Source organism: Tasmannia lanceolata, unplaced genomic scaffold, assembly GCF_043159265.1.
Source record: "Tasmannia lanceolata isolate RefF3 unplaced genomic scaffold, GAP_Taslan_0.1 ptg000700l, whole genome shotgun sequence".
Taxonomy (NCBI): domain Eukaryota; kingdom Viridiplantae; phylum Streptophyta; class Magnoliopsida; order Canellales; family Winteraceae; genus Tasmannia; species Tasmannia lanceolata.
This window is the reverse complement of record NW_027519370.1, coordinates 1-25,951: the sequence shown is the minus strand read 5'-3', so window position 1 is coordinate 25,951 and position 25,951 is coordinate 1. Positions and strand designations below refer to the sequence as shown.

The 25,951-nt window shown below is 52.2% G+C and overlaps 3 protein-coding genes and 1 pseudogene across 3 annotated transcripts; 3 read left to right on the top strand and 1 right to left on the bottom strand.

Annotated features, from left to right (window-relative positions):
• Positions 1-11,862: 11,862 nt before the first annotated feature.
• LOC143868819 (uncharacterized) lies at positions 11,863-13,026 on the top strand. The gene has a single exon (XM_077376219.1). It carries the CDS (start codon positions 11,863-11,865, stop codon positions 13,024-13,026), a length of 1,164 nt encoding a protein of 387 aa, XP_077232334.1.
• Positions 13,027-13,224: 198 nt separating this feature from the next.
• LOC143868818 (uncharacterized) lies at positions 13,225-14,376 on the bottom strand. Its single transcript, XM_077376218.1, has one exon. The coding sequence runs from the start codon at positions 14,374-14,376 to the stop codon at positions 13,225-13,227; it is 1,152 nt and encodes a 383-aa protein (XP_077232333.1).
• A 2,872-nt stretch (positions 14,377-17,248) lies between these two features.
• Positions 17,249-20,054, top strand: LOC143868817 (uncharacterized). Its single transcript, XM_077376217.1, is given in 7 exon segments — positions 17,249-17,403; positions 17,569-17,820; positions 17,852-18,000; positions 18,003-18,340; positions 18,342-18,653; positions 18,655-18,883; positions 18,886-20,054. Coding segments are annotated over 7 exon segments (2,604 nt in total).
• Positions 20,055-21,474: 1,420 nt separating this feature from the next.
• Positions 21,475-22,704, top strand: LOC143868815 (uncharacterized; annotated as a pseudogene).
• Positions 22,705-25,951: the final 3,247 nt, after the last annotated feature.

Genomic DNA, 25,951 nt, shown 5'->3' with positions numbered 1-25,951 from the left:
GGATAATTGATATCTCACGCAGTAGCCCATTGATCCCCGTTATTTGGACAGCTATATTTACGAGCGGCGCGAGAGTTCAGTCGAGAGTTCACTCTGGCGAGTTCGCGTTTATCGACCAATAGAAGCTGAACTCGAGCGAGAGATAACAATTTTGACCTCCGCAAAATCATGTTGCTCGTCGCCCGATGGTTCAACAAGTTCAAATTTCACCACTATGAGGTTCCTCCCATGATGGTCGTCATCGTGGTCGTCACCAGCTCGTTTAACATGATGGACGGTCTTTGCTTCCTTTTGGCTCTCCCATTCATGAGCATCCTCGTGTGTCCTTTCGCCAATCAACTTTGCGCCAATCCCTTCGGCTCACAATCATGATGGCGCCGAGAATTGAGTTCATCCCCCAGAACTCAATACCGTCAAAGAGCCTCTACGCGCCAATTCGTCTGCACGGCAAGTTCATCATCCTGAGAGATAAACGCGCCGAGCAACAACATTCTGTTATTTGTATCAACTTACCGCGGCTACCACCACTTAATGACCCAGACTAGAGGCAGAGGCCACGGACCTTTGAGTTAGAGTTTGCACTCACACAGCAACGACCCTATGCAGAGTCCCGTTGTTCCTTGCTCGAGCATCAAGTGACTCATGTTCCTGATTGCGAGGTCTCCCACATTTCCCGTCTGGCCCCACTTTTGAGTTGAGCTGCTCGCTTTCCTCCTCCTCCTTGGCGCGCATATCCCAAAATGCATCTCTCCAACTAGACTGAGACTAAATTAGCATGGCGAGTTTGTCGGCCTCAATCCAGGAAGTTGAGCCGCGAGTTTTGGAGCGGCGTAATCTATGTGTCGGTTTGTTTTGCTTATCTGTGATGAGGACGACGACGCGACTTAGACTCCTTCTCAGGGAGTCCAAGTAACACGGTGATGATGATGATGACTAGGACGACGACGACGAGCAACAACAACGGAGTCTTCCTTTTTATTGCTCCTCTTTTTCCGCCAGCTCGTTCGTGTGTTTGCGTAGCCTCGCATCTTACATCAGCCAGCCAGACGGTGAGCAATAATAAGCTTAATTGCGTTCGCTCGAATATGTCACACAAATGGTCGGCCTCTTGGCAGGTAAACAGGCAGACGGGCAAACTCTCTTCACGGGACAAGTGAGATTTTATTTAAAGCAAAATGGGCTCACACCGAGAGTGTCTTCAACCTGGCCGGCCGCCCCATAGACTTTGCATTGGCTCTCAAACGGACGGACGGAGAGTTCGCTGGCGAATGTTTGGAGTGAGCGCCGCGCATGCGTGCCAGCTCGAGCGATACAAAAGCGCGGCTAGCTCCACCCCCAAACCTTCGAGCTGGCCAACTGGCGGCAAGGCTAATCCGCCGAGGGGAAGGCAGCGCCACTGGGGAAGGCAGACTCGATGCAATTCAATACCGCTGCCGGCGCGGAGAGAAATTGTTCTCTCTCTCTCGGCCGCTCGCTCGCTCTCACTTAAGTTCACTCGTTCGCTCGCTACTGGTTGTGCAAGTGCCAGCGAGAGACCAACCGCCATTGTCGCCGCGAGTGGGAGAGAGCAAACACACAGAGAGACTTTGTTAGTTCGCGTGGTTGGAAATTTGCAAAGTGAGTGAGATTCGCCAAGGGAAAAGAGTTGTCTGTGTGCAGTTGAGTTGAGCAAACAAACGCGCGCGATTAAATCCACAAGTGCCACACACACTCGCACTCGCACACCGTAACCTAATTGCTTGTGTGCTTTGATATTTGCACAAACCTACAGTCGAGCGAGTTTTGATTGGCCAGTCGTTGCGAGGCTCACACAGGCAGGCAGGCAAAACAAAGCGACAAATTTTCAACCAACTTTGGCCGTTAGATTCGCAGGAGAGCAAAAGCAAGTTTGAAGCAGCAACACGTTTTTCCCCTTCGGTTTGTCTCCAAATTGAAGGGTTGACACAAGCAGCGCGCGAAATGAGAGCCAGCGAGAAAACTTGTCACAATCTTATGTACGCAAAGCCCATTTTTAACTCTAATTAATAATATTATAATTATTGTATTATCATACTCTATATTCTAGATCAAGTTCTTAGACAAGCACAAGACGCAACTTATTTTTACCCAACTAATTCTATTCAACAACCGTTGTGATTACGTATGTGTTGCGATCATTATGCAATCGAGGGCTCCGATTTGGCGTCGAATCAAAGCTGGAAAGTCATCTTCGCCTCAACATTTGATCTGATCACCTTTTTAACTCGACAACTTCTAATCTACTCCGCGTATTTAGGCTCAATCATTTGGTCGAAACTGATCGAATTGTTCGACACCTACAGCAACAGCAAGACCACACCAAAAGATGTCGGCGCACTAGTCGATGCTATGAGTTTAGTGAACGACACTCTAGCTGGAATACCAGATCAAGACACATACTATGACTTTGTCGACCCACTTGAAGAGCTGGGCATGCAATCAATCGTTGAGAAGTATTCAAGTCTAGACGCACACTTGAAAGAACAATTTAGAATATACGAGACAGCCCTAGAGGCAGAAGACAACGACGACGACGAAGAGGAAGAGGGCGTCCAAGTGGAAGCAACCAAGAGTAATAACAATAACGACAGTGCTAGTAAATTAAACTGCAAGATGCTCAGCGGCGAAGAAGTCGAGGAAGCGAGGCGAGTTTCAAGGAGAGCTCAACTGCATAGATTACAAGAGAAAATGAGCCAATCTAGAGCATCAAAGCACCGCGATGGCGATAACAACAACGTCGCTCTCATTGACGAGGATGATGTCAATGGAGGGATGGATCGAGTGGACGGAATCGTTCACCAAAATGAGGGTAGTGATGAGGAAGGAGACGCAGAGACACACACTCTCAATAGTAATAACGAGTTTAGGCGCGGCCAACAGCAACAAGTTGCCGAGGATCAATATGAATCCGCCAATGAATCTACGAGTGAAACTAGACAGCAACAACAGCATAAGCAAATATCAACTAGAACATTAAAGCCAATGACATCATCCAACGTTAATGAACATCAACTCGTTTTAAGACCAAGTGACAGCAACAATAAGAGACAATCTCTAAATGAATCAGAAAGACAAAACCGTTCTCTTGACGGCGGCTCACAGCAACAGAATCAAGTCAGACAAAATCTAGCGCGAGGCAAACAACAGCAACGAGCCTCAATAAGCTCGTGCTCATCCAGTGACTCGTATGCATCTTATGGATCCGGCTATGCAAGTGGTAGTGGCAACAGTACCGACCACGAGCATAAACAAAAGAATCTAGCCGCCGCCGCTGCTAAGTTAACTGCCAATAACAACAGCGACAATAACCGAGAGCCATCAAGTGGTAATGATAATGGTGTTAGCGGTGGTAGTGATGGCAACGGTCCTGTTGAGCATAAAACGGCGCCATCAACACCCGGCAACAAGTTTAGTGTTCACCGAGCGAAAGGTGGGCCATCTAACGGTCGTGATGACGAAGGTGATAATGATGATGATGAGGAGGACGATGACGATAATCGCGAAGAGGAGGATGAGGAGGACGAAGATGATGCAAACCAAACAGGGGGCGAGGATGAGGATTCAAATTTAAGACAACACTTGAGTGAGTTAGAGCAATTGACCGACGAGTTAGCTGGCCGAAAGATATTCTGCACAACCATAACACAACCAACCCAATCAACTAGCAAACATTACACTGCAACCATTAAGTCTACCTCCAGCAATGCAAGCAGCATCCTATCTACAGGAAGCAACATGTCGAGCTTATCCTCGAATGGCTGTGATGCCAACGAGCTTCCGTCAATAGCAACAACAGCACCAGCAGCACCACCACCATCATCATCGCCACCAAAAGCACCAATTGGTATTTTAAGTGGAAGTAAACAAATGGACTCATCGTCACCAAGTGCTGGCCAGGAGATAGTAATTTCACAACAAAACAACAATGACTCGCGATCTACCTCAGCAACACCAACCCTCTGCAATCAACAGCAAACTTTAAACTCATCTTCTCTTTCATCGGCGTCATCTTCATCACCACACACTCAAGCCAAGTTGATGCGCCAAGATACTTGCGGAAATAATGAAATTGCTTTCCAGCAAACAAGCCCAACTAAGTCATCCTATCAATACCCTCGCACTAGTTCGCCTAAGCAGCAGCAGCAGCAATCCCAGAGACTGCAAACTAATGGCTTATCTCCCCAAGCAACCGCCGCCACCACCACCATCACTAAACAAGAGCCTTACTATCACAATTTGTTTCAATGGGAGCAACTTGTTAGCAAGGGTGTCACTCGTCCCTTGCTCATTAACGATCTCGATTTCACAGACTTGATTGACGAGGACGACTGTGACTTACTGACCAGTAATAACAACCCCAACTCGAGGGTGGCGCGCAACCAGGCCAATGGCGAGCCTCTGACCATCAGCATACCTGGCGCCCAGCAACACTTGCCATCAAAACTCAGTAGCGGCGACAATGAGTCCGGCGTCGACAGTGGCGCCAGCACTGGCTCGCCGAACTTGGGCACGCCGGCCAGTGCGCCGCCGCCGATGCCCCCGCCGCCCATGTCGCCTTGGTTTCATACCATTTCCGGAAGTAGACCCCAGAGTCAGTTCATCTCGAGTCCGTCGCCAACGTTTGAGTTCGCGGCTGCCCAACAACAGGCCTCAGGTGAATTCAATCGCGATCAATCGCCGGCCAACTCAACCTACTCAAATTATAGCCGAAATTCAGTTTGTGTGCCACAGGCAAACAATAATGCCTCATTATCAAGTCAGCTTCAGTTCAACACACTGCAGCCAGTGACCGGCCTGCGATCCGCTTCGTCCATGTCCAGCTTATTGTTTGGAAATAATGGAAAGTTCGCAAACAAGCGCAAGAAGACGATGAAGTTGTTTTGGAAGGAAGTGCGCGAAGATCGATCGCTGTTGTCCAAGTTGACCAAGAAGAAGACGATCTGGGATGAGATCAAACCCATCCAACTCGACACCTCGAAGCTTGAATATTTATTCGAATCCAAAGCCAAGGATCTATTGCTGAGCAAATCGCGCAACGGTCTTGATGGTTCCAATCAGCGGAAGGTGAAAATAACTGTCTTGGACGCCAAACGATCGAATGCAATTAACATAGGAATGACCAAGCTGCCTCCCATGAGAACCATCAAGAGTGCAATCCTCAAGATGGATTCGAGTATTATGAATCGCGAGGGTATTGAGAAAATACTCACAACAATGATGCCCACTGAGGAGGAGAAATCTCGCATAATTGAAGCGCAACTGGCCAATCCAGACACTCCCCTGGGAACGGCCGAGCAATTTTTGTTAAATTTGGCCAGCATAAGTGCGTTGGAGGCTCGTCTAAAGTTGTGGGCCTTCCAGCTTGACTATGCGCAAATTGAGAAAGAAGTTGCTGAGCCTCTCATGGATCTCAAGCAGGCAATCGAGGAAATCGAGCGCTCTGAAACCTTTAGAATCATACTCGGCACTCTACTGGCGGTTGGCAACTTTCTCAACTCAACTAGTGCAAAGGGATTTCAAATTGACTACCTGGAGAAGGTGCCCGAGGTTAAGGACACGGTGCACAAGCACTCACTGTTGCACCACTTGTGTTTGTTCATCCAGGAGAAGTACGACCCCCAGTTGACAAGTGATCTTTATAGCGAGTTTAGCGCCGTCAATAGAGCCAGCAAGGTCGATTACTCCGAGGTGGCCAAGAGTCTCAAGAAGATGCAACAAGACTGTAAGGCCAGCTGGGATTACCTGAAGATAGTGGCGAAACATGACGGCTTAGCCAACTTAATGAACACTTGTGGCTCCTCCTCCTTATCATCGTCATCATCATCATCACTGGGCGCAGGATTAACTGCATCATCAACAAACGAAAGTTCCTCATTATCAGGTCAACAGCTACAACCAAAGTCAACTGGAAAGTTGAACAATCTGAGCAAACTGTCAATGATCACCACCATCATGGGACCGGATAGCTCCGAGCAATCATCGCAACCATCTAACAAGCAACTCAAGACAAAAGTTAGCGACTTCCTCACTGATTGCGCCGAGAGGATCATGGTCTTGATGGTCATCCATCGGCGAGTACTCAATAGATTTCAGAAGCTGTTGGTTTATCTTGGCTGCCCCTCGCACCAGATCAAACAAACTCAACCCCAACAATTTCTCAAGATCATCAATGAGTTTGCCCTTGAGTATCGCACAAAACGCGAGCGAGTCCGCGAAATGTTGGTGAAGAAGCAACAATGTCACCACCACAATCATCACAGCCAGCAAAACAGGACCTGGCAACTGAGTCGCTCGCGTTGGTCCGGAAGCCAACAGGCCATTGATTCGCTGGGTTACGCGAACCATCATCTAAACCATCGACCTTGCTCAACTACCTCATCCTGCGCCTCATCTTCGTTTGCAAACGTCAACCATAACTTATCCAACTGCAGCAACGAGTCGGCCTGCGAGGGCAACCGTCACAGATCCGTGGAGCCGTCGAGTTTGCATCACAACATCAGCGGAACCAGCGCCAACAATGGATCGCAACGACCTCACTTGAATCACAGCAGCAGTAGCAACAACAACAACAGCGGCACTGGCGGCCATCACCATGCCATCCAGTCAGCACATGATCGTGCGGGTTCGCCCTCTGGATACAGTCAAATTAGCAATTACAGCGACTACTTGTTTGATCAGGCGTCATGTTGCAACTCACGCCAGGAATCGGTTACCCCAGTTCCCCTGGAGAAGCACCACTCGCGCCGGCCTCACTCCATGTCCGTGTCAATGTTTGACTTGCAAAATCAACAAGGTGGTTGTGGCGGCGGAACTCACTTAGCTAACACATCGTTGCGCTCGAATGCAAATATTTCATCGACCGCCGAGGTGAGCAGCCACGAGGAGGAGGAGGAGCAGGAGCACAAGGAGGCCAGAGAGAAGGATGAGCAGTTGCGTAGGCTGCTCGGCGCTGGCAAGTCACTGGACGGCGCCTGCAATGACCTCTACCAGATGAGTCACTGGTCTAAAACTCCAACTCGCGTCACTCGACACCCGCCCCTCTCCAGTGTTAACCATCGCGTTGCCAGCGTGGACTCGCCCTCGTCGAGCAGAGGTGACAATTCACTGAACGAGTCTTCGGGCCAACAAACAGTGGCTCGTCAATCGTCGTATTACAAGCACTTGCACAATAATAATTGTCAACAACAGGAACAGGCCACGAGTGTTGAATCCGAGCAGGAGAATGAAATGTTGCAAAGTTTAGTGAGAACCTCCACCGACAAGAGTGGCAGTGGTGGTGGTGGTGGCATCAAGCAACGTCACAGTACGAGTTTCGGTGGTCGTGCCCATGGATTAGACGCCACTGGTAGGTTGTCCACAGGTGGGGGCGCGATCTCGAGCTCTAGTGTTGGATCCAAGGGGACGAGAAGTCGGATCTTAAGCCAGTACAATTGCGATCAAAAGACGTGTAAGTAGGAGTGGGAGATTAACTTGACTAAACTCATAAATATTGTCATGCACGCAAACTCGAGTTACGTGAGGGCGGCGGCGGTGGCAACAGGCGCATTGAATCGGAAAAATGTGAAAGCGACTTAAAACTAACCAAAACAACTTGATCCTCTCAACACTTGATAGTGCGTCGAAGCATGGGAAACGGAATCGAGCTTCCCAATATGAGCTAATGTGAACCCGAGGAAGTGATGGTTTTCAATAAAATATTTCAGCCTCACACACCGATAGAGTCGCTCGACATGTCGTCTTTACAGCAGTTGGACGGTTTCTCTCGAATTTGACATTTCGCCTCCCTCGAATCTTGATATGGCCGAAGGTCCAGGTCATTCCGATGCTTTGGTGAGGCCACTCGGCCGCCAAGGCGAAGCGACCCTCTCGTGTGAGGGCGAGCAAAGTGTCCGCCCGTCACTCCAACGACGAGGCCCACCAGCTCACTCCCGAGCCGGGCGGTAGGTGGCGGCAGGTGTGCGCCACCTAGCGCCGAGTGCAGGGCAAACAACCATGATGATGTTCTAATCTAATTGAAGTAGCCGTTCTGTGTGCTCGCTGGCGAGGCTATTTTTCGTTACATCATAATGTGCGGCTATAAAATGGCGCCCCCGTCGAGGCCAAGACGCTGGGCAAACAGAAAGCTCGGCTGCCGGAACTGCATCTTTTCCACTTCCTGTCTTCCTTATCAAATCCCGAACTCCAATAACCTGGACGTGAGCGCGCGCAGTCATTGAATTACAGGCCAGCACGTGATCCATCGGGCGACGCGCCACCACGACTGGCGCGCAATTTACAACGGACCGGAAGTGGCCGAGTTGAGTTTGTTTTGGCGGCCAGGTAGCCTCGAGGGCGCAGCTCCGTCTTGCCGCTCGTCAGGGCTGATTTATGGCCTCGCGTCGGGTGGGAGAAGGCACCTGCCCGCCCACCCGCGCCCGAGACGACAACAACAACAATAATAGCAACAGCGGCAGCAGCGGGGCCAGGTAGCTTCGGGGCGGCCGGAAGCTCACAAGTGGCGGCGTATCTTTTCAATTTGCCTCGAACTTGGGTCTTGAGCTCGCGAGTTGGGCCGCATCAACAACTGTGCCCATTAGAGCCACTTCCTGTGGTGCCGGGAGGAGGCTGCCTGCGTCACCGCCAGTCCAACTTCTCGATTCCTCTCTTCCGGCGAAGGGAGGCCAGCTAATGAGCATAATCGTTTGCTCACATACTCGCACATGGGCGCCTCTCCTCGACTCGCACGGTGCAATTAGGCGCCTCTCCTGTCCCCATCCGGCGGGGCGACTCGAGTGCGGCCAACTCGCCGGGCGGAACAAAATGAACCGAACAAGTGCGAAAATGCAAGTGTCTCGCCCGCCACACGACGTTGCGAAGCCGGCATTAATGTCAGTGTTGCTAGGTACTGCGCGCTGAGTTGGCTCCAGTTTAATGACGTGTAAATTGATGATCATCATGATTAAGGGCGAGCGAAGCTTATCTCCGCCATTGACGTATCCGGGCGAATCGGCCGGCGGCGGCGGTGGCGGCCGTACAAATAGGCAACAGACAAGGGAGGCTCCCCGTCTTAATGGACTCCGACTCCGACTCTCACTCACACTCACACTCCCGCCAGGTGTATTGTCGGCCAGGAAGGGCGAGTGAAGCGCCGTTTCCGCTTCGGCTCAGCTTGTAAACAAAGTGATGTGGTTTTGGCGGCGGCGGCGCCGTATTTGCCCACAAGTCCGTGTGAGCGCAACTCGCGAGCAAACACTGGCGGCGCTTCACCTTTCGAGCGGAAGTTGCAACCAACCCGAAAGGGTTTACTCACTTCCGGCCTCCATCTTTTTGGCGCGCTCGTTCGGGCGGCGCTGCGCCCGGTTGGCTCGAGCCCATCCGTGCCGATTCGAAAAGAGCAAAGCAAAACCAGCTCGGCGCCGGCAAAGTCTCGGCGCGCCTGTCTTCGCGGAGAGAGGCGGCTCGCTCTAAACTTCCGGCTGGAGAGGGAGGCGCTCGCACGCGGCGGCCGCCCTTGGCTTTGCGCCGCCCTGCTGCAGTGTAGATTGCGATGGGTGTCATTCGGCGACTCCGGCGTCAATCGAGACGACGGCCAGGCGAACCGGCGGAAACGGAAACTGCAACGCGAGCCGCCAGCATCAACTGGGCGCCCCGCCAGAAAACTGCGGGTCGGATTTTCTGCGACGACGGCGACGGGGGCCATCAGATACACACGAGACGGCCGATATAGAGACACACGAGCGCATGTCAGCCGAAGCAGCCAACTAGAGCGAGTGGCTCAAGGAGTCCATTGCAGACAGGAAGTCGGTTTGAATTGCACACTCGACGGCGCTGCCTCTCAAGTGCAATCGATTGCGCCGGCCGGACACACGAGCGCCCCCAAATGGCTCCTCTTGGGCCCCCAGAGTCTCGCCGACGAGTTGGCGCCTCTCTTTTGGCCACTTGGAATGGCCTAAAAGAGGCGGCGGCCGCGGCCACTTTGGACACCAAGAGGCCGAGAGTTATCTCGCCCCCCGAATCTCGGCGAGTTTGGCGCCTCCCCCGTGGAGTTGGGACCACTCTAATGCTGCTGTGGGCCCTCAGCGCGCACTAAACTTGAGAGGGGCGCCGCGTTCCTGTACCTGGCCACTTCCGGCGAGTGTGCGATACTCGCGCGCGCGGATAATTGGAGATGCTCGTGCGGACAAAGCGCCGCAAATTGAACCGAAGGTCAGAGGGGGTGGGGGGGCAGCGGCTGTGGCTGTGGAATCATCGACTGCCAATGGCGCTGATTGGCGGCCGCGCATGCAAATACATAATCCTGAGAGTGAAGGTCAACGACTGTGCGAGCGCCACGCAACACTTGCTCGCCGGAGAGGAGCCGGCGCCCCGGAGCGGCACTTCCTCTCCATTGCGCAATCGAGCGGCCGCCATCCAGCGAGCTGGCGCCGGCGCTGGAGCTGACGGCGCAAAATTGACACTTTGCCAGCCGCGAAGATGACAGAGCGAGTGACTCGCTTGGCCAGCCTCGGCCTCACTTTGCGGGCCCTTTGCGAGGCGAAGCGCGAAAAAGTAGACGCGCACTTGCCAAGACGAGACCAGGCCAGACGAGACGAGATTGAGGCGCCCCGCAGCCGCCCAGCCTGAATGGGCGAGCGGCGCCACAGAGACCACGGCGACCACCAGCGCGACAAAGAGTTACGTAACGCCGGGCCAGCGGGCGACAGTTGCTCTTCGCGCGGATCAAACGCCAGTCGCGACTTCCTCCGGCGGCGGCGGCTCTCATTTATGCGCCGCGAAATTCGCATTCAATTACTCGCGCCGGCCGAGGAGGCGGAACTGGCGGGCATCGCTAGGCGCGCGCGCTGGTTATCATTCGCGGATGATAATCCTCGCGACAGCAGCATAACCATAACACAAAGCCGACGGCGAGCTCGTGTGTCTGGGCGAGGCGAGGCGATGCGAGGCGAAAACATGCGGCCAGCCAATGATTGAGATGTCGTCTAGTCGCGCGTTGGTTTGCCCTTCGGCTGCTAGTCACACAATTCGCGGGACTGCGGCGGCAGCGGCACTGGCAACGCCATTGCCAACTACAACAACAACTTGCTGGCTTACGTAACCAACTGCTTGCTTGGCCACTCACCAGCTCGCGAGTTGGTCGGCCCGATTCGAGTCGAGATTCTGGCAGCAGCAGCAGCAGCAACTGTGCGCGCCGACTGCCTGACTGGCTGGCTGGCATCAGCTTGTCCGTCCGTGTTTTTGCCCGACGAGGTTGGCCTCCGTCCGCATGCAAAGCTAGCGGAGTTTGCGCCCCGCGAGTGGCCCTAGCGGCGCGCCTAGCTGCTCAAGTCTGGGCGAGAATCTCGCAGCCAGGCGCTCGCTCGCTATCTGCGCCATCGTATGAGCCGTCGCCGTGGCCGCTGTTGTTGTTGTTGTCGTCGTTGTTATTGTTGGTCCACGCAGCGCTCCCCCGTTCGGTGCCATATGAGCGAGCGAGCGAGTGGTGAGCCTTCCAAGTGGCATCTAATAGGCTTATTGGTCGCGGAGTTGGAGTTGGAGTTCAAGTTGACGCGGATTTGCAACGTCTGAGGTTGCGGTTTTTGTCAGCAAGCCAGTGGAGACTCGCGAGTGTGCGTGCGTGTAAGCCGATCGAAAAGTCAAGGCGCAGAAAAAACAACAAGCGCCCAAGACGACTAGCTAAGTGACGGCCAAATTAGCCAGCACATATTTACCCAGCGAAACTCATTAGTCTCAGCATTTTACGCTTGCCCCTGTCGCCCTGAGCGCCGCAGATTTTACGTCACATCAGCCCATCAAAACTTTCAACTACTCAGCCTGCCAGAGAGACTCACACACAGCGCGAGGAACCCTCACACCGAAACCAGGTTCATGTGCTTTTATTTCTCAAGTTTGTTCGCCTGCTTCTTTTCGCCCTTCTGTGAGCCGCCGACTGCGAGGGGCGAGCGATACAAGGAGAACCTGACCTTCGTGTCCTCGAGTCGAGAGGCAGAAACCCGCAAGAAACCCAACGGACATGACGCCCAGCAGCCCACTAGGCCATTAGAAGAACACAAAACCAGCACCATGGAGGAGGAACAGCAGCAGCAGCAGCAAGTTAACCTCGTCGAAGCTTCCAAATTCCGCATTAGAACTTCTGACCGAAGACACCTAGACTTTGACCAAGAATACGACTTGAACGACACGAGGGCAGCCCAGAGGTCGCGCTATTCGGGTCCATTCCACTTCGTTCAGGCGGCCGACAGTCAGTTCGGGATGATTGACAGCTATGTACATAAGAGAACTGAGCCAGGCTGGTCGGAGGAGATTGAACTATGCAGGCAACTGATTGACACTTGCAGCCAAATGGAACCAAAGCCCCTCTTTTTAATCGTCTGCGGCGATCTGGTCGACGCCTGGCCGGCCACCGACGTTCGCCGGCGCCAGGTAATCGATTTTAAGCGCATCTTTGCACGATTAGACCACCAATTTGACATACCGCTGGTTTGCGTTTGCGGGAATCACGATGTGGGCGACGAGCCCACCATGGACGGGATACTCGAGTTCAAGCAAACCTTTGGTGATGATTATTTCTATTTTACAAAGAATGATGTTTTATTTATAGTTATCAACTCGCAATTCTATCAACATCGTCTAAATGTTCAAGATTACGCCAAAGAACAAGATGACTGGCTGGAGGGTCTGCTGTCGAAGTGCAAGTTGTTCAAGTACTCGATCGTCTTCGAGCACATACCTTGGTTCTTGAGCCACTTCGACGAGGAGGACGATTATTTCAACATCAAGCGCCAGGTCCGCCTCGGCTGGCTGCGCAAGTTCAAGGACGCTGGTGTCACCAAGATCATGTGCGGCCACTACCACCGGAACGCGGGCGGCTGGTTCGAGGGCATGGAGCTGGTGGTGACCTCGGCCATCGGGGCTCAGTGCGGCTCCGACGCGAGCGGCGCCAGGATTGTCAAGGTGATGGACCAGACCATCGAGCACCAGTATTACGCCATGTCCGAGATTCCAAAGAAGATTGAATTCACCACCAACTAGCACACCTCCTCGCTCGGAAACACCAACAACTCGGATAAACTTTGTCTTTTAATATGGATTATTAGTAGCAATAATAATAATAATAAATGTATAAGTTTTGCCGCGCAGCCAGATCCTCTTAAGTAGTGGTTAGTGTGTATTATCATTATTATTAGTTCATGACACTGTTAAGTTGTCGTCCTGTTGTTGTTGTTGTCGTTACAAGTGTTTGTTGGCGCCCGTGTGGTTGGATATCATCGAGTGGAGGGCAGACTCGTAAATAGCGATCAGGCTCATGATTGCTATGCCCGCCGAGATGCCCACCAGCTGGATGACCAGCTTCTTGGCCCTGGTGACGGCCGGCTGCGTGGGGTAGCAGTCCAACTGGGGCACCATGTCCACCAGGCTGATGTAGAGGAAGGAGCCCGCGGTGAGGGCGCTCACCCAGCCGACGTCGATGCGGCCGATGAAGACGCCGAAGGTGGCTCCTAGTAGGCACAAAATTGAGGATAGTATGTTGTATAGTACTGCTTTTTTGATTGTCATTCCAGCTCTGATAAGTACAGCGAAGTCGCCGATTTCGTGGGGCAACTCGTGGCACAAAATCGCAATAGAGGTGCCCAAACCAACGGTGACACTGCTGCTGAAGGCCACGGCGATGGCAACCCCGTCGAAGAAGTTGTGCAACCCGTCGCCAGTGATAATCATGAACATGAATGACTTTGTGTCGCTGGTTAGGTGATGGTGTTGGTGCTGGTGGTGATTCTGGTGGTCATGGTGGTTTGGGTGCTGGTGAGATTCTGACATTTGAACCGAGTTATTCTTGTGCTCACTATCCGATTTCGACGAAGCTATTGAATGTTCCTTGTGCGTGAATACGTCCGTCAGCAGGTTCATGATCCTCTCGATGACCAGGAAGCCAATTATGCCCACGAGGGCCATGAAGCCGAACCAGAACCCGTCGCTGTCGTGCAGGTGACCATGGGCATCGCCGCCGCCGTCGTCGTGTTTGGTTGCGTTCGTCGAGCCGCCGGTTGTGTCATTATGGTGGTGGTTGTGGTGGTCATCCTCGGCATGGTGGTGGTGCCCCTTGTGCGCGTACTTCTGGCTACTAATGGGCAATAGATGTAACAGAGCGTCGGCAGTCAACGTTCCAATGGCTAAACCAATCAAGAATTGCAATAGATCATTCTGATACCTGCTTCGCTGTAAACGGGGCATACAAACTATAGGTACAAGGCCGCAAAAGCTTATTAGCACAACCGATCCGAAGGACCAGAGCCAAATCACGAAAGTATCACTGGCCGGGTCCAGGTGGTTGGCACTCTTGTCGCCGCCAATAACATCGTTCAAAATATTACTTGAAGCCATGAGAAGCAGGGGGAGGAGGCGAGAGTTTGGGGTCACTAGCAGTGGCGACGAGTACAACTTGCTGTTCCGTCGGAAATTCGCTGATTGATAATATCCTAATGGCTTAACTAATCTTATTTTTCAACTTGACTAACTAACGCTACCTTACCTAAATGTGGGAACCTAATACCAATGATCCGACTGGTTTCATAATAATTATTATTAAATACCTCAATAGGCCTCAATACTTTCGCCCAAGTGCACCACAAGCAACGCGCGCGCATACCTAGCAAAGGAAACCCGAGCGACGCTGACTGACCATGTGCTAACGTGTCTTTTCATCTGTGTCCTCTTTCGAAGCGCGATTGTGTGTTGGCGACACAGACGCAAACACAATGTGTGTGGGCATCCACCAAAGTGTAGCGAAATGAAGTGGACAATAATGGGCATAGATTTGAAACAGGAGTATTACTTTACTTCTGCGACTCACTGCTGAGCACAGCACTCTGCGCATACAGAATTCCGATACATTCGAGTGGACGGGGAAATGCGATTCCGATGCACCTAGCGCAAGCGGAGACGAGATGACATAGGAACCAGCTTTCCGATTATTGTCCAGCCAACGTGAAAGTCGTCTGTTTCATCTGATTGCTGTGGAATTAGACTCATCGGAGCGGACTTATCGGTCGTCCATTGCGATCGCGTGATCGTCGCAATCATCTGTCTGGGAGGCTAGAGGAACGTCTCGACATATAGGATGTTTGAGGACAACAAATCGTTTGAAACATTGTGTTCTCTTGAGAGCTATTCTTTTTTGCACACTTTATTATCCATTTTCTCAGAAAGTTTTGCTATAAGAAATTTCGCTCAGCTCCAGAGGTGGAATGACCCAAACAAACCTCGCAGCGGCAGCCTTGAGATGTAACTATTTTGCTGAATTGATTGCTCGGTGGCCAGCTGCATTTCCATGGGATTGATGGTATCCGAAATTTCCCACTCCGAATCGGACGGGTCGTCGTCCTCGATGAATTTGCTAAAATCATAGAAATCGTCCTGCATAATGCACAAGTCAGCCGCCAATCGGTCCTCAATCTTGCCTGCAATTTCCTCGTTGTCCAGCTCGATTATTGGACGTCTTCCGAGGTCACTGATATTCAAATCGAATAGGAGCATTAAATTTTTCAATGTTCTCTGTGGGTTCAATAGTGAAATGTCGACACCCTGAGTGACACAGAGGAATATTATGTCTGCATTCAATTTGGCAACATTGAAGGTGAATTTGGGATCATCTAGGAGCTCCCTACTGAACATATCCAAATCCATTCGAGCCGGTAGTATCACATCCATATAGGCGGCAAGATTTTTAACAAACTGTGTCGTGTAAGCCAAAGCTGCGCCAATTCTAAAAGCTGGATTTCGCTCAGACAATTCGCTTGTTGAGGCTGGTATATGGTCTCTATTGTCGTTCACCCACAGGCTGTAGGCACTATAATCGCCATTGCTGGGTAACCAGGGCTCTACAATTGAATAGGCAGTCTGTTGTTCAATCTGATGATGGGAACCATCGGAGAATGTGAGCAAGGGCGATGTTTCCATGTTTGCAAATGCGTTGCTTTGCTCCAACAAGTTCACCTGATCTATTGGGAAAACATCAGAGGTCAATTGGTAAACACGACGATTCACATACTGCTTAACATCTTCGATCAAAACTTGAATTGAGTCCTGTCTTTTCTGCACCGAAGCTGTTCTACTGGTCACGTACTTCTTGATAAGTTCAATTTTGCTCTCCTTCGATCTACGTGATTTCCTCTCGGCCTCTAATTGAGCTCGAGTTGATTCAACAGAAGCCTTCGTTTGTCTTAGTTTTTCCTTACGATCCTTGTAGAGCTTTTTCAAGGTTTCCGTCTTTTTTGTCAAATTTCTCAACTTAATTTGCAACATTTCCTCGAGTAACTCCTCTTCGTTCATACAAACATCGTTCGAAGTGGTCTCCATGTCGTCATATGACTGAGGGGACTTCTTAGTCGTGGGATTGATTTTGATATCACTAAATAGCTCGGCCGAGGGAGCATTGTCAATTGTTACGAAATTTCCTTTCTGAATACACTTGGCACAATAGAATGTTCTCATAGGTTTCTCACAAACTGGACATCTGATAAGACGGCTATTGTGTGGCAATCTAATCGGAAGGACTGGATAGTCGGTTTGACTGCCACTCTCAATGGACAGGGACGACGCCAACGAGGAGTTCAACTCATCTCGAATGGATCCTTCGTTGTCATCCTCGTAACCTATTGGTGCGTATTGGGCCTCCAGATTGACATCAAAGTCCCTCGGGGGTGAGGAGCTCATCGGCGAGTCGGGTTGACGATCGTCGTCATCATCACCCAAGTTGTTCTCGTCTAATCGAGCGACCGACTGAAATATTCCTGGCTCACTATTCTGTTTTCTTTCATGAGAGGGTTTCTCATTCGCATTCTCATTCATGAGAAACTCAACACGTTGATACTTATCCCTCGTGTTCATTGTTAATTGGAGGTCAAATTTGATTTGATAACTCTTTGTTTCTGAGTATTCATTGCAGTGAATAGATTGCTTAATATATGTATATCTTAGTGATATGTTGTAGATGATCTAGAGTTTAGATGTATTTGATTGTATCCTTCAATATCTTAAGGGTAGATTATGATAATAATAATGATGTGTTACAATTTAAATAGGTTACAGGGTATTGCGTCCCAGTGCATTTGAGCAAAATGATAGTTTTCCATACCAAAATAGTGCACTTGAAGATCGAGTGAAACTTTCGAGTTTTGCTTGCCAACAAAATATGTAAACCAAACCTCTCAGGTTGTGTAGCAGTTTTGGTGCACTCTCATTGAATCCAGGCGTAATGCGCCATTATTGCATACCCTCTTACGTAGAGCTTGGATCTCTCGAAGTCGCACAGCAGACAAAAAATTCTCTCAATTCTCTGGGCCGACATGTGCGAAAAACTCCAATTTTGACACAGAAATTTCCACTCAACTTTGGTGTCATCATAAATCGGTATACTTATTGACCCTCAGAAATAATTTACCCATAGAGCCCCTATTGATGCTAACTATGGTAAATTAAGAAACATTGCGACGGTCAATCAAGTCGAAAGCAGCCCCACCAAACTCCGAAGGGAATTTTCAATCATGAACTTCAGACGGAACGCAAATGGTCCAGGAAGGAGGCTGTCGTATCACTCGATGATCTAGTCGAAGAAAGCAACAACAATACCAATGAGAGAAACTCAACCGATGGGGATGACGAGCTCGAGGCTTACATGGCCTCAATCGAAGCAGAATCCAAAGCAAAAGTCAAGAAGGCCAAATTAGCATCAGATGATTTACACTCTGACGACGATGACGTCAATCAAATCCACCCATCAGCAGTAGAAGAGGCGCCAGTCGAGGATCTCGCGGCAGATTTAGCGGCTGCGATCGCTGGTGCGAATTCAGGCGCTAATAAGACTACCAAAAAAATTGAATCAATTAAGCAAACGAACCGTCAATTATAAGCCCTTCAGGAAAGATTTCTATGTTGAAGTTCCAGAGTTGGCCAACATGACTGATGATGAAGTGAAAGAGTTGAGATTGGCGTTGGAGAACATCAAAGTAGTGGTAAGTCTTGTCCAAAGCCGGCCACTTGCTGGGCTCATTGCGGTTTCAGTCGTAAGGTTATGGAAGTTCTAAAGAAATCAAAATACCTATCACCCACGCCAATTCAGGCCCAAGCAATTCCCGCAATAATGTCAGGAAGAGATGTGATTGGTATTGCCAAGACTGGTTGCGGAAAGACATTATCTTTCCTATTGCCAATGTTTAGACATATCAAGGACCAATTAGTTCACCACCCATTAGAGAAAGGTGACGGTCCTATTGGTGTGATCATAACCCCAACTAGAGAGTTGGCGACTCAAATCTGTGATGTTGCCCTCAAGTTCACAAAAGTTTTAGGGACTTCGTGTGGTGTCCGTCTATGGTGGGCCAAATATTAGTGAGCAAATCGGCATGCTGAAGCCAGGTGCCGAGATCATCGTTTGTACACCAGGCAGGATGATTGAAATACTGACAGTCAACAGTGGAAGAGTCACTAATCTAAATAGATGCACAAAGTTGGTTTTAGATGAGGCTGATCGTTTGTTTGACATGGGGTTTGAGAAGCAAATCAGGTCAATCGTCGACCTTATTAGATCTGACAGGCAAACAGTAATGTTCTCAGCAACATTCCCCAAAATTATGGAGGCTCATGCAAGACGAATTTTGAACGAAGCCGATCGAAATCCAAGTCGGTGGCCGATCAGTTGTATGCAAGGACGTCCATCAAGAGGTAGAAATCATTGAAGAAGATGATAAGTTCTTTGGGTTGCTAAGAATCCTCCAGGAAATACATCGACGAAAGCTCGTGTGCCATTGTATTTGTAGCGAAGCAAGCAAAGCCGACTCATTGTTAGAAGATCTCATGCAAGCTTATGATCCCAATTGTCTGGCTCTCCATGGCGCATCGACAAGGACGACAGAATCTCAACTTTTGCCAGCATTAGGGGCGGACATACAAAAGTATTGGTCGCCACCTCGGTGGCTGCTCGTGGTCTTGATGTCAAGAATTGTATTTGCGTTGTCAATTATGATGTTCCAAACCATTACGAAGACTATGTCCACCGTTGCGGTCGAACTGGCCGAGCTGGCAACAAAGGCTTTGCTCACACCTTTATAACACCATATCAGGGCCAATATGCGGCCGACATCATCAAGGCTTTGGAGTTATCCGGAGCTGAGGTACCCAAAGAGCTGCAGAAATTGTGGCACGATTACAAGGAGGAGGCCGAGAAGCTTGGCAAAAAGATTTGGACCTCATCGGGTTTTTCCGGCAAGGGATTCGAGTTTGACGAGGCAGAGACGCGTCTGAACAACGAGAAGAAGAAACACCAGCAAAAGTCGCTAGGTTTACAAAATTCGGACGACGAGGACGACGACAATGGCGAAACCACCACAGGCGGCGACCAGGATAACGATATTGACGCGGCCACCTTGGAGTCGGAGATTAGGGCGCTTTCCGGTTCCAAGGCAGCCATAGGGAAGTCGGTGATCAAGAAGCTGGGTCCGAGCGCTAAGTCAAATGACACCTCAGCACCAGAGCAGCAGGCAGCTAACGATTCAGCAACCACCGAGACCGGCAATCCAACCAGCGAAAGTTCCAAGTTGACTGCAGTCAGCAAGGCGAGACTCGTAGCTGAACAACGAGCTCAAGCTATAAGGGCCAAGCTGGGACTGTCCGCATCGAGTGGGTCGAGGATGAGAGTTGACTTGATTGAACAGTCCAAACCGCCACTGCCGCCGCCCATTGAACTGACTGGCATGACAACTGGTGGCTCTGGGAAGGAAAGACTCGAGATGCCATTCGAGATCAACGACTTCAATCAACAGGTACGCCGACGGCTGACCTCGAAGGAGGCGCTCGCTAAGATAAGCGAACACTGTGAAGTGGGCATCACGGTCAGGGGAAAGTTCTGTCCGCCTGGTGATCGGCCCTTGGAGCCGAAGTTGTACCTGGCCATCGAGGGCACCTCAGAGGATAGCGTCAAGAAGGCGAAAAGAGAGTTGATGTTGCTAGTCAAGGACGAGTACACGAGACAGCCAGCCTCGAAGAGTCGCTACAAACTCTTCTAGGCTAGCTGGGTGGCTATCATCATTATTAAACTATGGGAGTGTCCTATTGGCGATAAGAGCCCCTTGATGGCAGTCAGTATTTGTCCCTCAATGAGAGCTTGTGCGTTTCTCTTCTCGTTCCTCAGGGCGATACTGTAGGCGGTTTGGCCATTCAAATTCGTGAACCCCAAGTGGGCGCCCCGGCTGACGAGCTCCTGAATAACCGCCGACTGATCCTGGCGAGCCGCGTACATGACGGCACTGTTGCCGCAATTATCAACCTCATTAACGCTGGCCCCACCGCCAATTAGCGCCTTGAGCACGTGAATGTAGCCCTTGGAGGCGGCGAACATGAGCGCCGTCTTGCCGCCGAAAGCCTTGTGGTTCGGATTCGCTCCCGATCTCAGTAGGAACTCAACTGTTGCCGTTTGGCCGTTGCCGGCGGCCCAAATTAGGGGCGTCATATTGTTGGCGTCCAGGACGTCAATCATTTGCGGGCTAATGCTGTATATCTCCCCCTGGGCGGCCAGCTCGTGCAAGGTCCTCTGGTGCAGGAGCATGGGGCTCTCCTGTTTCACGTTGCCCCGCTGGAGGTTGGTCAATATCGTGGGCTCCTTGACGTTCATTTTGGTGCTGTTTCGAGCAATCACTCTGTATTTTCCGCGCCAATTACATGTAGAAAGAAGGCATTTCTCGCCTACACAAACCCCCTCTTTATCGACTTGAAGCGTGTCAGCTGACGTAGACAATGGCGGCGCACAATATCGATATCGCTGTTGCTGATATATCAAGAGCTTGGCGAAAAGCTCTCTCTGTCACAACAGTCTGTGTTGTCTAGACAAATGCGCTTTCGTAGAGATTACATTCGTATTTTGTCAGCTTAACTTTCAATCTTTTCCTCTTTGCTAAGTCCGTTTCGCACCGGAAATGCCAACCCCTCGAAAGGTTGGTCACCACTCGACGTCGGGTTCTCGCATGGCGCCAGAAAAATCGGATTTCGGGCTCCGATCGGGCAGCGGTGTTCGCCATGTGCCTATGGGAAATTAACACGGGTGGTCGATCGCGTAGGCTCCACAGTGCATTCTTCTCTTCGACGCCATGCAAGAACCCGACGTTGTAGAGGGGCGTGTCGGGTGGCAAACAAATTCCTCTTTCATCCTCCCCCTGTATTCCAAATTTCATCCCCTACCTTTCCCTGTTCGTGAGTTATTCGGCGAAAAAGTCGTCGGATATCGCTGAAACACCCTGTAGGTTCCGAGCAGTCACACAACTGCTTGCCTCAAGAATCTCTCAGCGCGCATAAGGAGTCAAAGTCAGTGGACGACGACGTAAACACGAGTTCGACGCTCACAACGGTAAATACCCCAGCGATGCACAACAAAACAAGTGTCCATTTTTGCCGGACCTCATATTATCATGTCCATTCTACACCTATTGAATCATGGCATCTCCCGGTTCGCCCATAAACTCCACAATTATTAGGCCGCCGAGCGGCAACGGGTTCGCCAACAACAATGGCCACTCGCATTCGCGTCAGACGCCTCAGGAGTCCAACGGCAACAAACCCGCAAAGAAGAGAGAGGTTTACAGGTATCAAGCGGACTGGCTTATTTCCTCAGCCGCCTGGTCGAACTCAAGACAAAGTGAGAGCTTCGATATGGCTATCTCCAGCTACAAGGAGAACTTGAAGAACTACATCCAACTAATTAGCTTGGATAGTGATTCCTACGACGAGGAGCTGCATTGCGTGTCCACCTTCGAGCATCCACACCCGGCGACCAAAGTCGCGTGGATACCCAGAGAGTTCAGCCAGAAGTATCAGTTGATTGCCACCTCGGCAGACTATCTCAGACTTTGGCGCGTCGGCCAGACTAGAACCTGTGATAACGGCGAGCAGGAGACTGACGTCCATTTAGAATGTTTGCTCAACAGTAACCAGGAGGCCAGCCAGTATTGCGCCCCCCTGACCTCGTTCGACTGGAACGAGGTGGACCCCAACATCATCATAACCTCCAGCGTGGACACAACTTGCGCCATTTGGGACATTCAGACGGCCAAGGTGATCGACACAACCTCCAGCCAAGTGTCTTGCAGTCCGTCGGCCGATTCGCTCGACGGTAAACTGCGCAGCCAGTTGGTTGCCCACGACCACGAGGTGTACGACGTATCCTTCTCAAGGTTATCTGGCGGCCGGGACGTCTTCGTCACGGCGGGCGGCGACGGTTCAGTTCGGCAATTCGACCTCAGACGCCTCAGGACTTCGACAGTTTTACACGAGGAGAGTGGCAAATCCAGCGGCAGGAGGAGGGCCTTCGTTAGGGTGTGTTGCAATAAGAGGGACGAGAATCTGGTCGCCACCTTCGCCCTGGACGCCAGCGAGCTTCTGCTCATCGACGTCAGGTTTCCCGGCGAGATACTGGCCAAGCTGAGCAACCACCTGGCCAATCTCAACAGCATCTCGTGGGCGCCCCACTCGGCGCACCACATTTGCTCGGCCGCCGACGATCAGCAGGCCCTCATATGGGAGCTCAGGAACCTGCCCGAGCCCATCGAGGAGCCTCTGCTGGCCTACAGGGCCAATGGCAAGATTAACGTGGCCAGTTGGTCGGCCTCGCACCCAGACTGGATCGCCATAGGCTACGAGAACTACCTGGAATTGCTGAGAGTCTAGAGGTGGAAGTTTCGCGGACAGATATCATTTCGATAGGCAGTATAGTATTATTAATTGATTAGTTACTTTGGCACAAAAAGCAAGGTGAGTATGAGCACCTACAACAACAACAACGACTTGCTAGCTGACGAGTCCATTCCTCCTGTAGTAGTGAACCAGTTTTCGCCAACTCCTGCAGTAGTCGTCGTCGTCGCCGCCGCTGCCTCCATTCTTCGACGAGGAGCTTGACGAGCCGGCCGACGTCTCCTCCTCAATGTTCTTGAGGTCAGCCACGACGAAGAGCCCGAGACGAGCTCTGGTCAGTGCGATTTGGAGGGCCACGTCGCTCCTGAGGAAATTGTTATCTATTTTGGTGTGGGGTGATACTGTGTTGGTCGTGGAGTTGCCCCTGTGGTTGATGTGCTCTGGGTCCGTTTCGTTGCAAACTAATATTATGAAGTCGTTCTCTTGGCCGATAAAGTTGTCCACAGTCTTGGGCGCCCAGCTCTCGATGCCCTGACAGGAGTTCGGCGTTGGTGTGACATTGATCATGACGCTAACTCGGGATTTGGGAATGTTTTCCACTATCGTGAGTCGCTTGGCGAGCTCGCCGACAGCCACGTTGAGCGCGTTTCCCGTGGCCAGCACGTCCAGGATGGCCGTGAGACACTCGCGTTTGGGCAGCCAATTGAAGCTGGTCTCGTTGGCTAGTAAATCGGTTCGTATTCGTGTGGTCAGCTGGTTGTTGGCCACTTGATCCGTCTTGAGTCTCGACATGTAGAAGTGGTGGTTGGCGAAGGAGGCCAGCGTTTCGTGCATCCTGAACTGGTACTTGAGCGCCACCGTGGCCAAGCCCATGCTGAGCCATCGTTCGAACAGACCACCCGGCTCCAGACAGTTGCTGTCCACGAAATTGTCAACGAGTTGCTGCGCTCGTCTTTGGTGGTTGTGGTGGTGGTTACTGTTGCCTTGCATCCTCTTCCTCCCCCTAGTGGCGGCGGCGCTCTCAAGGTTGGGCCAGTCGGCCGACTTGATGTCGTCGTCGGCGGCCGCCACCGAGGAGGCCGTCGGCGAGACCGACCTCGACAGCCTGATGTCTCGGCGCATGTCGCTCAGCAGGGTCACCTGCTTGATGCCCTTGAGCATGATGGGCACCAGGCAGTCGGCCTCCCTGGCCACCTGGGCGTCGTCGATGATGAGCATCCCGAACTTGAGCGGCCCCTCGCCGGCGTTGCTCGACCAGAGCCGCCGGCTGCTCGCCTGCTCGATGGTGCAGCAAATCACGTCCGCCTTGTTGAGGATTTCGCGCTCGAGCTTCCGCCTGAGCCAGGGCGAGGCGTTCCTCACCAACCGGCGCGCCTGCGACTCCAGCTCCGCCTGGTGCACCCGCACGGGCAGCATCGCCTGCTGGTACCTGGACCAGCCCAGCTCGAAGATGGCCTCCTCCACCTGCCTGTCCAGCGTGAACTCGCCCGTGGGCTTTCCCGCGGGCGCCCTGCTGCGCACGCGCCGCTGGTTCAGGATCCGCTTCCGGTCGCGCTCCTGTCTGCATGAATACTCGGTCAGCTGGACCACCTTGAGGGCCTCCACCTGGGCCACCATGGCGGCCAGCCTGTCCACCGTCGCCTGGACGGGCGAGCAGAGGAGCACCTTGCAGCGGCGCAGCCGGCTCGCCGAGCAGGCGATGTTGGCCGCCATGAGGGTCTTGCCGCTGCCGGCCACGCCCTCGATCAGGGTGATCCTGTTCCTGAGGGCCTTGGTGATGGCGAGCGCCTGGTGGTGGCCTCGGGGCCCCTGGAGGCCGTCGAGGCCCACGACGCGGGCGCGCGAGTGCTTCTCATTGGTCCAGTCGCTGTAGTAGCCGAGGAGACACTTTTGGAGGGTTAGCGAGCGGCCGAGCTCGTTGAGCTTGCGGAGGGAGCGCTCGATGTGGCGCTGCCTATCCAGGATGGGGTACTCGTCGAACTTGAGCTCGAACTTGCGGGCCACTTCCGTTTTAGGCAGCCTGAGGGTTTCGTGCAGTTTCACCTTGATGTTGTCCCTGTTGACGCTCAGCACCCAGCCGCTGACCACGAGATTCTCGCTGAGCTTGTCCTTGTGGGTGAACTTGAGCTGCGTCAGGATGACCTCGTCGGCCGGCCTGGCGCTGGCCAGCGATGCTGCCTCCAGCGTGAGGCCATCGAGCTGCTCGTCGCTCTCGCCAATCACAATGACGATTGACGTTCGCTCGATGGCGCCGAGCTGCTCGCGCGTCTCGCCCGAGACGAGACTCCTCAAACCCTCGGCGTAGGCCCGAGTGACCCTGACGAATTGTTTGTTATTCCTGCGGTGGATCCACTGCTTCACTGGCGTCAAGTCCATTCTGCGGCCTGTAAATTGAGGTGTCAAGTTGGTGTGGTGAATGCGCTCTCGCTGGCTGGTCTTGGTGGATTGAGCTTCGCGCTGGCCTCTCAAGGAGACCTAACTGATCCGGCTGGTGATAGCTGCGGGGCGGCGCTGCGCATTGTGTGCCGAACCTCCTAATAGCGCAAAGTGTCGGTTGAGGCTGCTGCCGCCGATAAGACGATACATCGATCGCGATTCAGAAATAGACGAGCGACTTTGTAGGCCAAACGAGAGGCGAGGGAGACTCGAACGCCCCACGAACGTTAGTATTAATTGCACAATGTTGTCTCTGTCTCTCCGCACATCGACGGCTTCCATGCGTTGCTAATGGGATTGAAGGCAGCCACTTGTTTGCGTCGATATAAGCGTACGCTTTGCCTAGCCATCAAGTGTAGGCGGCGCCGCTGTTCAGCTTTCGAGCCTCGCCGAGAGCTAAGTGGGTTACGGCAAAACTCGAGACGAGCGCCGTGACGACGGCGACGCCGATGACACCGACGCTGAGGTTCATTGTGAGTGCGAGTGCGAGTGCGAATGTTAATGTCGGCGGCTCTCACTTTGCGATTGCCTTTGCGCCGTCGCCGCCGACTCAAAGGCAAACTCGAACGCAAACTCAAACGCAATTGAACGAGCAGAATGGCAGTGGGATCATAAACCAAACATCACCATAAATAAGTGCGCCTGAACAAACAGCGCCAAGCTTGTTGTTGTCGCTGCCTCGCCGCGCTCGCTGGGTGTGCGGCGGCCGCTGCCGATGGCCACTTTTCACTGGCAAGCTCGCGCGCCAAACCGACTCCGCCCGAGTCGGTCTCGCCCCCGCGGGCGCCCGCCGAGGGGAAAGCTCCCACCTCGTGGCCATGCAACCGGCGCCTTGTCCTCGGCGTCG

Excerpts from the sequence above, each read along its gene's own strand:
- LOC143868818 (XM_077376218.1), bottom strand. The coding sequence starts at position 14,376 with ATGGCTTCAAGTAATATTTTGAACGATGTTATTGGCGGCGACAAGAGT.
- LOC143868819 (XM_077376219.1), top strand. The coding sequence starts at position 11,863 with ATGTGCTTTTATTTCTCAAGTTTGTTCGCCTGCTTCTTTTCGCCCTTC.